This window comes from Watersipora subatra, chromosome 1 (genome assembly GCF_963576615.1).
Source record: "Watersipora subatra chromosome 1, tzWatSuba1.1, whole genome shotgun sequence".
NCBI classification, from domain to species: domain Eukaryota; kingdom Metazoa; phylum Bryozoa; class Gymnolaemata; order Cheilostomatida; family Watersiporidae; genus Watersipora; species Watersipora subatra.
Genome location: NC_088708.1, coordinates 4,202,436 through 4,215,113, shown reverse-complemented (window position 1 = coordinate 4,215,113; position 12,678 = coordinate 4,202,436). Strand labels below are relative to the sequence as shown.

The following is a 12,678-nucleotide window of genomic DNA, read 5'->3' as shown; positions in this document are numbered from 1 at the left end:
TATCGTAAGACAAAGATTGTGAAAGGGCAACAGAAGACATTAGTCTATCTTATTTTTACTGCAAACACCAACTTCTCCAACAACTAACTTTATTTAGATTTTGAACATGACCGCACTCTGTAGGTATTCAATTGTCAATTTGCTTATATATTTATTATTTATGTGCAGCATTGTGTGACCAAAAAAATTTTCTTGATTTGTTGGGCAAAAAATATTTTCTTACGGTTGGCATGATGATGTATTTTTTTGCTCCAATGTAAATAATGCATGTGGCAATTGTTGTGCATCATTGTTAGCAGCTTTTCCGTTACCTCCACAAGCACAATGTAGCCAATTCTGGAAAATCAGAGGGCAGCACACAAAACCTTTAGCATGATGTATGTCTATTGGCATTGCTGACATTGTACAACATACATTGTTTGAAAAGCCGATGCGCTATGACAAAATGTCTGGTGATGGACCACTGGAACAATGATGGGAAGTAGGTTGTTTCAGTTATCGGACGAATCTATCATGATAAATTGTAAAGTTTAATAATTTTACTTTATTTGATATAAAAAGAAAATGTTGCACATAACTTAATTACTACCACATCAGCACCAAAGCCATAAAAGGCCTTTAACAAGCACAAATGAGAACAGAATAACACAGTAGAAAAGGGCTACATATACTACATGTAGATATGTGAAAATAAGTGAATATAAGTCTGGGTTATTTAAAAAAAAATCAGTGTTGAAAATCCTGAATGTTTTATGTATGCAGGTATGTTTTTATTTGATCAATATATTTACTCGAAATTGAGCACAGTACAAGCTGAAACAGTTCGAGTTTTTGCATATAAAAGTATTCCTATCTAGAACAAGTTTGTTCTCTATGGCTGCAGATGAATTGGCAATGAAGGGAGGGCACGCCAGATGCCCTCTGGCGTGCCCTCCACCTCATTGCCAGTTCACCCACAGCTATAGGGAACAAACTTGTTCTATGCCTATCTAGATATTGCATGTATTAGAAAGCCTCAGGAAGCATTTTTGCTCTGTCATTTCTTACTCCCTGCAAACTCCTCTTGGAGATCCTTGATCTAAAATAAAAACAGTCATAGCATGTGTATTTACATCTCCTTGAACTTGTAAAGTACTGTGAATGCAGTATTCAAGTGGCATTATTTGCGACGATTTTTGACTTTGACAGGAATATTATTTGTTAATTTAATGAAGTAGATTGGAAAGTTACATTGGACATTGTGATTAGCTGGAAGTTAATTTGGCGATCTCAAAGAACCGGGCAAATCTGCTTTTGCTAGTTCCTGACTTTATTACTGTTTTTACAGTAGTTTTATTTCACAATTATTTCCTGGCTTCATATATCTTCTCCGATCCTACATTGCTCAACCGACTTAGCCCATAGAGTTGACTTGTAGAAGACAACAGCGACATTAGCCCAAGTACTCAGTCTATGAATCGGATGGTGTTGTGGCACCTTGTAATCAATTTCTCAAAGAGTTGGTAACAACTCCAGAGATGCTCCCAAATCCTGATTAGATATTTGCAAATCACATCAAATCACCAATCATGAAATTGGCATCAAAGCACCATAAAAATGGATTACCCAGCTTGTTAAATTAAATCAAATTAAAACCATCAATTACATAGTGGATGATGGTTTTAATTTCATTTTATTTGAAAGCTGAGCAGTCACCCTTCTAAGTGATTTGATTTGGAGCAAAAAGCATGCCAGCGATTTGATATGCTTTACAAATCTGGAATCAAAGATTTAGGGGCATCGCTACACAACTCTCTCCAATTCAGACACTGAGCACTTACACTAAAGTGACACGAAAGCATCATGCAACAGGGTTCTAATTTTAAAACTGAGTTACTGAATATTACCACTCACCAGACTGTTAGGTATGAAAGTAACATCAGGTGTCTGAGTTACATCTATAATGCTGTCGTTTGTGGCGTTTCGTAGATGCTCCCCACATCTATGGAAGCTCGCATAGCCTCTGCTCTTACTCCTACCCGTCCTGAGCAAGCACTGCATTTCCTCCTTATCTTGAGCTATAAATCAGAATGCTCGAGGCATTGAACGTTTGGCTGGGTGTGAACAGGCAACTTAACAGATATCGCAGTTGGCAGCAAATAATTTGTTTCTAAAACCTAATCCTGCCTACACAAGGGGTGCTTCTGCATTATCCTACTATAACTTCACGTTTTTCTAGCTACTAATCTAGGGCTATAAATGGCTTGAAGATCCGCCTACCAATGAAATTCCACATAATTAATATTGCACGATTTGCCTAAAATTTTATTGCTGGTTATGTGAGTGAGTACCTCCGTGTTACTATCAGATGTATTGTCTTGAGGATGCGGTCTCTTTGTTGGATTCTGTGACTAAAAATGTAAACAATACGTAAATTATGTATATCGACACCATGTGACAACATATATGAATTTATGCACATGTATAGCATATTTATATTTGTGGGCACAATCTAACTAAATTCAAATTGGCAAAAGAGTCCAAACAAAGGCCTTGTTGACAGGGCTCCAAAATAAGCATTCATTTTATCTTGCTTTTAATGATTGTTTTTGCAAATTTTAGGTGTGAAATATTAAATGTAAAATAAAATATTACGTCCAAGTTTAACCAAAGGTGTGAACTGCGATATAATACTATCTGGCGCATGTGTGAGGCCTCGGGATGAGAAATTCTCAAGAAAAATTAGACAGATTGCCGTAAACTTCACTGGCTATTGGGTCAAGGATATGGTATCTGAGCATTCCAATCAAGTCCTTGTTTCTTTGCAATTCTACCAAATTTCTATGAGAGTGTAGATGAATTAAAATAAGAGAAAACGTTTTTGAACTTTGATGTACTGTGAGACCGAAAGCAAAGTATCGAATACAGCTTAGACATGTCGCAACCCTCACAGTAGTGTAGACTTAGATTTACTGCATTCTCTGATTTCGGGCTTACAAGAATATAAATGTGCACGCGTGCTTTTGTTACAAGATAGCTATTTTAGAAATAAGACAAATTAAAATCCATAAAAGTAATAAATATTATTTATCATCTCTATGTAAAATCCATACTATACTATCTGTGCATTTGCAAAGACATGGAAGGATAGCCCTGTCTAAATATATTGGACATACAATGACCGAGTTTTGCTGTCCAAAAATATCCCTTATAATAGGCTGAGTAAAATATGCTTGGTGTACCGGTAACTTACCCTCCGCTGTTCTTTGTACTTTTCCTTCTGGGTTTGCTGTCTTTCAGGGCCGTACATGCAGCCATACTCTTTTTCTTCGCCATACTCTTTTTCTTCGCCATACATACATAAATAGCCTTGACTGTCATGAATGACGTTCTCACCTCTCCAAATATCTTCACCTTGCTAAATTAGAGCAGATAAAATTTTAAAATTAAGAAACATGGTACAGATTTTTTAGATTCATTGGCTGAAGACGTTGTAGGTTTTTAGCCTTACTTGATTGCTAACACTCAATTGAGAACTATCTGCTGCATGTATATGATGCTTGATACATTTATTGCTTGCTACTATTGACATGTACTTCTATTGCACAACAACCAAGCATAGGCCTACATTTTACAATCAAGGCTACACTTCACAATGAAGGTTACACTAAAATATCCGAGAAATAAAATGTTCATTTTCAACACAAGATCACAAATTAGGCAGTGGAGAAAAAGTGCTTTAAGGATATGAGATTACCTTCAAAAAGTCTTTCACGCTTGTTGAATAGGCCGTCCTCATGGTATGTGTAAAACTTGTTGCCATATTCGATTTCATGGGCTTTGATGGCTTGCTCAGCCTCGTCTAACAATGAGGCAAGAAGGAGCGGCATAATGCTTAAATGCACTGCAATTAAAAAATATATTTGGTAGGCCCTCAGGCTCCTCGTAAAAGTTGACTGTCGTCAGCGATCATGTCATTCAGCTATCGAGGCTTCGATAACCTACCGACACGATTGCCGACTACAGGCACGGGAGGCCTGTAAGTAGGCCAATATAGAAGATGAAATGACGAATACAAAAAGTCAGTTATGAATACATGATGACCCGCTGAGGTTTTCTTTTAGGGTTGAAGCAATATGAATATGCAGTGCATTTCAATTAATTTTTTAAGACAAATCGCAAGCAGTAAGCGACTCTGACTACTGAGGACTACTGATCACAGGCAGGCTGTCTAGTCCGAAAATATAACTGCCCTGCATTGCAGGAGACTACAAAAACTTGCTTTACCTTGCCTCCTCTCCTACACTTTTTGTGAACCAAACAGATGAGATACAGTCTAGGCCTCGCGGTGCTACTGACAACGCACCATTGAAGTAACAAGTTCAAATAAAATTTGAGATACACAATTAAATGGTTGTTCCTTAGGTAGCTACATACTGTCGTTGTTTCAAAATGTGCTACAGTTGAGACTTGGTAGTAATATAAAGTTAGTAGTTAAAAAAATGTGTGCTTGCAGCAAATACAGTATAGATAAGAAACTTGCACTAAAGTACAAGTAAAGGCAACAGAAAGTCTTCTATTGCCTTCATTTTTACAATCAATGCCTAACGAGATGCTAATACTAATATTTACAGTGAAATAAAATAGAATCATTTTAGGCTCTCAGAATGGTAACAAAGTGGACAACCGTTTTAATGTGCATTTTATTTGTTCAGAACATAATCTTAACTTTTCAATATTTTATGTAATACCGCTTTACAAACGTGTATTCATATTAAAAAATATAAAACTATTTTTCAAATATAAACGAATACAGAATAATTAATGGTGTATTTTTGAGAAGATTTTTCCGTTTCGTGAGCGTGTTACTATTTACTCTTAACAAAAAAAACTACGATAAACAGCTATGCAAATACTTTGTTATTTTGCTAAAAGAACTCATACTTGTAATTAAAAATTTGCTTGGAAAAGATGCTTACGTGACATTTAGTTAAACAAAAAGATAACTACTCGATTTCTCAACAACTAAACGTTTGCAGTGGTTCGACTAACTTTGAAGCTTTTGTATTTCCACTCCTACAAAACGACCCAGAAACTGACCAGGTTTTGAGCCACTGCAATTATACCTGACCGATTATCTTACTCAGAAATCAAAAACCTGTCGATTGGAACTCAATTTCTCAATATAAATAAATGCTAGAACTCCACACACTGTATCCACTCTTAAACGACCTTGCGCTTTAAACCAATCAAATGGCCGAAATTTGTTTGGCAAGAGAGGGCAACTCCTTAATTTTAGTTCTCAAAACATCATTAATTCTGAGTGAATGTGTCGGTTTGCAGTGAGTTACTACCTGCCATGTTGTTCAGCACCTTCAACTCTATAACCCACAACCCACACAGTGTATATCCATGCAACTGGAGCGAAACTGAACAATAATTGGAGGTGGCTTACTGACTATTGAGTTTGTTGTGGTTTATGGCACTAGGTAATTTAAATCTGGTCCTGATCATGGTTTACAGGTTGAAAGCTATAGCTGAGATATTTAGGGCAGTTATTGTGGAGTATTGAATGAGCAGTGAGGTAGGTAAAGTACTGCGATAGCTTAGATAAGGGAAGAACAGCATTAGCGCTTGTTATTAAATTGGCATGTGGTAAGTGATGTATTATTCTATATAATTACCTTAGTAGTCTTTAGTAGGGAATGAAGCTGTTGACTATTATATATTCATAAGTAATTATATTATAGCTTGGGATGGCTGGCCAGCCTGAAGAACCTGTTTATTCGGTAGATGTTTAGAGATTAACATATCAGTTTTTAGTTTGAAACTTTACTCTGTCATCTCCATGTCTCGTCTCTCGTTTCCGGTTTTTCGCGAGTTCCTTATATCACCTTTTGTTCAAGGTCATTTAAATGTTTCTTTGAGGTTATAATATAAATGTTCAAACCATGAACAATGCAACATCTTTCTTTTCTTATAGTAGAGAAACAAAAGTGATTAGACATATGATAATAGCAGCGTAGATATAGTGTCTATGTAAATATAGTGTTGATGATGAAGTATTTAATTACTTCATCTCGTAATCTCCATATTTTGGGTGTGGGATGCCACGCGAGGCAGGTGGAGCCCGAGGCGATCTAACATCAGGAAGGACGCTTGGGCCCGACGTAGCTTCTGCAGAGGAGTGAAGATTTGATGCCGGATCTACAGGGACAGCGGCACCAGTAGGTTGACGAGAAGGTATCGCTGGTTCCTCTGGCCGTTCGAGTAAGGGACGAGATTTAATGTGTGCCCGATTGCGTCTCACTACATTCTTTCCGTTATCGACGAGATAAGACCTAGGCGTGTTATGTTCAGCAACAATCGTGCCGGGTCTGCACTCTTTTTGTTCGTCTGTGCGCAGATAAGCACTGTCACCAGGTTAAAGACTCGACAGTGGTCTGGTTCCTTTATCGTAATACTCTTTCTGTTTCACTTGTTTTTGCAATAACGACTGATGTCCAGCTCTTACAGCCGGTTTTGAGCGATTCTGTCATCCTTGGAAGCCCACTTCGAATACCCCTATTGAACAACATTTCGGCCGGGCTGTAGGGACACCCAGACACCGGAGTTTCTCTGTAGGCTAGCAAAGATCTGTAGACATCTTCACCAGTGACATCACATTTCTTTAGAAATTGCTTTACTGTTTGGACGTGCCGCTCCGCGAAACCATTGGAGCGGTGATAGTGAGGGCTTGACGTTACTATAGTAAAATTCCCATCATCGCTAAACTCTCTCATTATATGACTGTTAAAAGGCATGTTATCCGCCATGATTTGTACAGGAATACCATGCACTGAGAAGACGGTCTTGAGGGCCATGACAACATCTTCAGCCCTCTTGTGTTTTAAGATTCTGAGTTCAGGGAAATGAGAGTAACAATCTACCACTACTAGATAACTGCAAGATTTATATTCAAGAATGTTCATGGCCACCTTGCTCCATGGCAGTTCGGGAATATCCTGTGGTATGAGAGGTTCCCGTAGCTGTCGATTGCTGAATTTCGTACAAGCATTGCAGTTGGAGACTTCAACCTGAATGTCGTTAAATAAACCCAGCCAGTAAACGGAACTCTTGGCTCGGTTACAACATTTCTGGATGCCAAGATGACCAGCATGTAGCATGTTGAGGACATATCTACGCTCTTTGTGAGGAATCACTAACCTTTCACCGAGATATATGAAGCCATCTTGTTGATACAGCTCGTCTTTTACATTCCAGTAGGGATGAATCACTGATGGAGCCTCGCTCCTTGCACTCCAAGGCCATCCTGACTGTATAGCTTGAGACACTTGGTGCATTGCATAATCTTCATTGTAAGCCGAAACGAGTTTCTCTTCAAATCCACAGTTGATTTCCAAGGTATGAATCATTACTACTTCAGTTTCCAAATCTCTTTGATCACTGGTTATCTTTTGGAGGTACGCTCGCGTTAGAGTGTCGGCAATGTGAAAATATTTGCTTGGTACATAGATTACGGTTGCTATCTGATACCTCTGGAGTCGCAATAGTAGTCGCTGAAGTCTAGGTGAAGCTTTTTGGAGTGGCTTATTGACAATACTCACCAGAGGCCTATGATCTGTTTGCACGTTAACTAGGCGACCGTAAAGGTAGCTGTGGAATCTTTCGCATCCGAAGACAATGGCCAATAACTCCTTATCGATTTGTGGCCAATTACGCTCAGCATCAGTGAGTGCTCTCGAGGCATAGGTTACGGGTTGGCTACCTTGAAGCAATACAGCCCCAAGCCCACTTTGTGAGGCATCTACTTGTAGTTGTACATCTGCCTTTACGTCAAAGCACTTCAAAATTGGCTCACTGGTCAATAACCGCTTGATCATTTTCATCGATTCTTCCTGGGCAGGCCCCCAAGACCACTCATCTGTTTTCATGAGCGCTCGTAGGTGCTCGGTAAGAGCAGACATGTTGGGGATGTATGAGCGCAGGAAATTTAGAGTGCCCAATATCCGCTGAATGCCCAGCTTGTCTGTGGGATTGGGCATTTCGCTTATCGCCTCCAGCTTGTCAGGATCTGGTTTCAGTCCTTCACCAGACACAATATGACCCAGATACTTGACTTGAGACTGATTGAGTTTGATTTTGCTTCTGTTGAATTTTACATTTTTCTCTCTGGCTCTTTGTAGGACCATCTCCAGATTTTCATCATGTTCGATCTGAGTGTGACCTGCCACAATCAAGTCATCAAAATAGATAGCCATGGGGATTCCTTCGAAGCATTGCTCTACTTTCTTTTCAAAAACTTCAGCTGCTGAATGAAGGCCAAATGGTAATCGACGATAACAGTATCGCCCAAACGGGGTGTTGAATGTCGTCAACAGACTGCTCTTCTTTGATAAAGGTATGTGTCAATACCCATGCTTCATGTCCAGTATTGTAAAGTACCTCATGCCTGTGAACTTAAAGGCTATGTCTTCCATTGTAGGTATTTGATGGTGCTCTCTCATGACAGCTTTGTTCAAATCTTTCGGATCTAGACATATTCTCAAGCTTTTGTCCTTTTTTTCAACACACACAAGACTGTTTACCCATGGTGTAGGTTCTTCGACTTTAGCAATAATGTTCGATTTCTCCATGCTCTCGAGTTCACTCTTGAGTTTATCTGTCACACTGATAGGTACTCTCTGTGGAGCATGAATGACAGGTTTCACTGTGGAATCCACAGAGATTTCATGTTCACCTGACAAACAACCAATACCTTCAAACACATCTGCATATTTCTCCAGTAGATCAGAGGTGGTTACTTCATTGACACGCTTCACAATGCCTAACATTTCGGATGCTTCTAGGCCTAAAATAGGACACAGTCCATTATCGACTACTTCAAACCTTTGCACACTCTGTTCTTGTCTGTGTTTGACCTTCAGCTCCACATATCCATGATTTGTTATGTCGACATTGTTGTAGCCTTTCAGTTTCATGTTGCTGGGTTTCATTTCGGCATTCAGTTTGTTGAGGATCTCTTTGGTAACAGCATTGGTCGGAGCACCAGTATCAATTTTAAAATTTACCGAACTGTGATCATTACAGCTTGAAAGAACTAGAGTCTCATACCAAGATTTAAAAACCGTGTCCGGAGCATTAACCATACCAATGAATAACGTTTCCATCTGCTTCTCATTATTAGTTTCTTTGGCTTTCACAGACTGCCTTGGCCTTGCGGCATTGCATGCTTTCTCAAAGTGATTGGCACCTCCACATTTTCGGCACTGCTTCCCATATGCCGGGCATCTACCTCTCGGGTAAGAGTATGTGCAAAACTTGCAGTTTGTTATATAACTTTTATTGGCAGTCGCTGGCTTGTCCACTACAACAGCAGCTATAGAGGATTTATCACCTTCAGCCATTTTGGTCAATTGCTGTTTAGTTATCTCAGCGGCTCTTATTATATCCATAGCCCCAACAAGTCTTGGTCTTGGTCAATCGAACCCTAAGACCTCGATCCCCGAGGAAAAAAAGGGCCATCATGTACGTATCTAGATCTAGTTCAAATGTTTTCAATAAAAGTCAAGTAATATTCGAAGTAAGTAAAATCATGACTATAAAAAGTGCGTTAAAAAGTTCCTCGTAGGTCGCGAGAAGTTCTCGGTAAAAAACTGTTATGATAAAATGTTTTGCTGGCTGGAACAGCCCTAGGTTCGCCATTGGATACCGATCTGGTATGATGTGAGTCATATCAAGTGTGATATCACCATCGCGAAGTTTTAGCTTGGATGGCATGCAGTCATTTTCAGATAGAGAAAATGAGGTATCGTTAGCATAAGTATGAGAAACTTTACTTCAACTCCTAGATGAAGTAAAATATCACATATGTAATAGCAGCAACTAGCTTTTACAGTACAATAATCAGAAAATAGTACTTGAGAGTTATGTTCTCTTGAAGAATTAACCTTTTGTAAGTGTTCAAATACAGTACAGCAACCAACCGATCGGCAACAATGGTTTCGACGATAATCTTTTCGACAAAACTTACATTTTCTTTTTTGGGTTGTTGTGACAATTTTAATTAACAATATCGTTGTTGAAAGCTCCTTCACAATCATAAAAACAATTGATTCTAACACAGCATTGTTATTTGGTCAGCATTGTCAGATTGTTTTCCTTTTTTTTCTCTGCAGCCCACTAGGGCACAGAGGTTGATATGAGTGAAGGGCGCAACTCGTTCTTCTCTTTTACTCTGTTTATCGGAGTTTCTTGAAAACTAGCTTGAAAACTTGTAACCAACTTGAAAACTAAAAAGAAAATACTTGAACAGTATTAGCAGAATGATAAAACTAAGGCTGGATTGGGTGAATCCATCATAGTGTGCTGCGAAACGTAGCGCAAATAGACGGGCTTCTGCTGGACGTCCTCATCCTGTATGTGGGAGACCATGAGAAGACAACCTCATGCTGAGGCAAATATATAGCCCGTGCGATGTCAGCTTTATAGAAGTTCGAAAGCTAGGACAGCCGTATGCGAATCCGTTATAGATCTACGCTGTTCTCAATATTATAGATACATGTATAATGGGTGTTTTGTGGTATTCGGATTTTCGTTTTTACTTGAGTATAAGTATACGTACTAGGAATAAAAGCCAACGTCGACATGTTCTTACACCAAACTCACAGCGTAGTTCTATGTTCCGTCTTCAAAATGTTTTGTCTATATATCTAGTATGTTATTTTTGACGAGATAAATTACTTCCCATATTTCCAATATTTTGACTACTCCATAAAACCTATAGATATGGCCAGATATTACAACATTTTGTGATTCTCGATTGGAGTGACTAACTATGAAAGCTAATCGTTTTTAAATTGATCAAAACAAATTGTATTATTAACATTATAAACGAAAAAATTGCAAATAGAAAGTTACATATCATTTTTTGATCCTTGATGTTGTCACATAAAATGAAGAGGTGTTTTGATATGTCATTGCTAAAGTGTGTAGTTTCGGTTGAATGAGAGTGGCTTGTTTAGCTTGTAATTTTTTATTCATATATTTGGGGGTTGAGCAATTGTGACACCATAAAAACGTTGACTAGTTGTATGGTTGTTTGAACTATTTTTTGTGTATTTTACCAAGGCCTCTGATGTAATTAACATGGTATCCAATATGTTAATAGTTTGGACCTTGGATATGTGTTAATACCATTGCACTGTTGTGCTTACAATTACTGAAATAGGTGTAAACCAATTACGTTTTGAAAACAATTGGTTGTTTAGGGGCTTTTCGCACCTTGCTTGTAGTAGTAATTTGTTAGAATGCCTATGTTACTTATAATTAGCCAACACGACCTTTGATTAATGCTAGTAGTTTTGTAAGCTCATTCAGCTTGTTAATATCAGCACTAAAAGTGAACAATTTGCACCGAGCTACTTGCATAAAAGCAGTAAACATGAGCATTCAGTGATGTTAGATTTTACTGATATGATATGCAGGCGCAGTAAAGCATTCAATGTTTTGCTCAACACAGTTTTAGTAATTACAGTTGTGATGTCAATAATTTATTCCAACATAAAGTCAGGACTGATGGTGAATGGCATGTGCAAAAAGCTGTGTTGTTTTTGCTGATTTCTCGCACTTTTTAGAAACTAAATAAGATTTGTAAAGCTATGTTAAAAATTTATGATAGCAAAACATTGGGGGAAAATTTAATGATCATTTGGTAAGAGACTATATTCTCCTAAGAATTGATTGCTGATTACTTCTGTAATGTACTAATCCAATCTGCGAAAGTTCTCATAAGCTGTTTAAATCACAGGCTAGCCACTACAAGCTTTTTTACTTTGAATGTTGCAAAACTAAGTTTTGCGACTGTTGAAAAAAGATACATTTATCTTTTTTCATTGCATTGCCTCTGTAGTAGTTTGTCTACTGTGGCAGCACTGTAGTAGTATTGTAGTGATACTGTAGTACTGCTACAGATAATCCCATTAAAATTAATTTTCATTGTCTGTGACTTTTCTATTTCACTAAAAATTGATCGCAACTAATAATTCATAGAGTATTATTTATGCTAAAAAAAGGCAAAGTTATTATCCACCATCCCAACTGTAATACTAGCCTTCATGCTAGTATTACAGTTTCTTTTCTTCTTTTTTAAATGAACCATTTTTTAAAGGCATTGCAAGCTTTGAAATTCATTGCTAGCTTCATCTGGAGCATTATCAAGAGTAGGGCATCAATGTATTATATATTATTCAAAGAATTGAATCAAAGACATGCTGAACTAAATTTGTTAATGCTGATAATAGTACTAGTGTTGATGCTACTTTCTCCTTGCAAAGCAATCTGTAATATACGAGTATTCCTATGTACTTCTTAATTGTTACAATCTTTTGTTTCATACTGATACTTGATGTTGTTGCAATGCCATAAACGCCACGGAAACAGATGTTTAAGAGAAATTAATGAGAAGTTTATATTTTACATAACTTAGATTATATCTCAACTTATTCTCTTACATCACTTTTTGTCATAAAAACCATGTTAGTCTAACATATGTACATGTATAAACCTAATTATTTTTTAGATATGTTTCACATGGTTAAATTATGGTATGTTAGAGCAGATATTCTCATACACTGCAAATATTCTCATATTGCAGATACTTACACAGAGAGCTTTAAAACAAATGCATTATGTAAAACT

The 12,678-nt window shown here is 37.7% G+C and overlaps 1 protein-coding gene across 2 annotated transcripts; it reads right to left on the bottom strand.

The window, feature by feature from the left end:
• Positions 1–445: 445 nt before the first annotated feature.
• LOC137406571 (uncharacterized) lies at positions 446–4,005 on the bottom strand. 2 transcript variants are annotated; one of them, XM_068093175.1, is made up of 5 exons: positions 3,737–4,005; positions 3,233–3,397; positions 2,331–2,384; positions 1,894–2,057; positions 446–1,078 (listed from the first exon to the last, which is right to left on the bottom strand). In XM_068093175.1, the coding sequence occupies exons 1-4, from the start codon at positions 3,812–3,814 to the stop codon at positions 1,938–1,940; spliced, it is 417 nt and encodes a 138-aa protein (XP_067949276.1). In that variant the 5' UTR covers positions 3,815–4,005; the 3' UTR covers positions 446–1,078; positions 1,894–1,937. The 2 variants fall into 2 exon arrangements, with proteins under 2 accessions (XP_067949276.1, XP_067949268.1); XM_068093167.1 differs by having other exon boundaries at positions 2,331–2,390; positions 3,737–3,998.
• Between the last annotated feature and the right edge of the window lie 8,673 nt (positions 4,006–12,678).

Bases quoted from the DNA above. Each gene is read 5' to 3' on its own strand.
- LOC137406571 (XM_068093167.1), bottom strand. From the start codon at position 3,814: ATGAAATCGAATATGGCAACAAGTTTTACACATACCATGAGGACGGCC. The intron at 3,398-3,736 runs GTAATCTCATAT...GCTCTAATTTAG, and splicing joins GCGTGAAAGACTTTTTGAAG to CAAGGTGAAGATATTTGGAG. The intron at 2,058-2,330 runs GTACTCACTCAC...TCTGATTTATAG, and splicing joins CATCTGATAGTAACACGGAG to CTCAAGATAAGGAGGAAATG.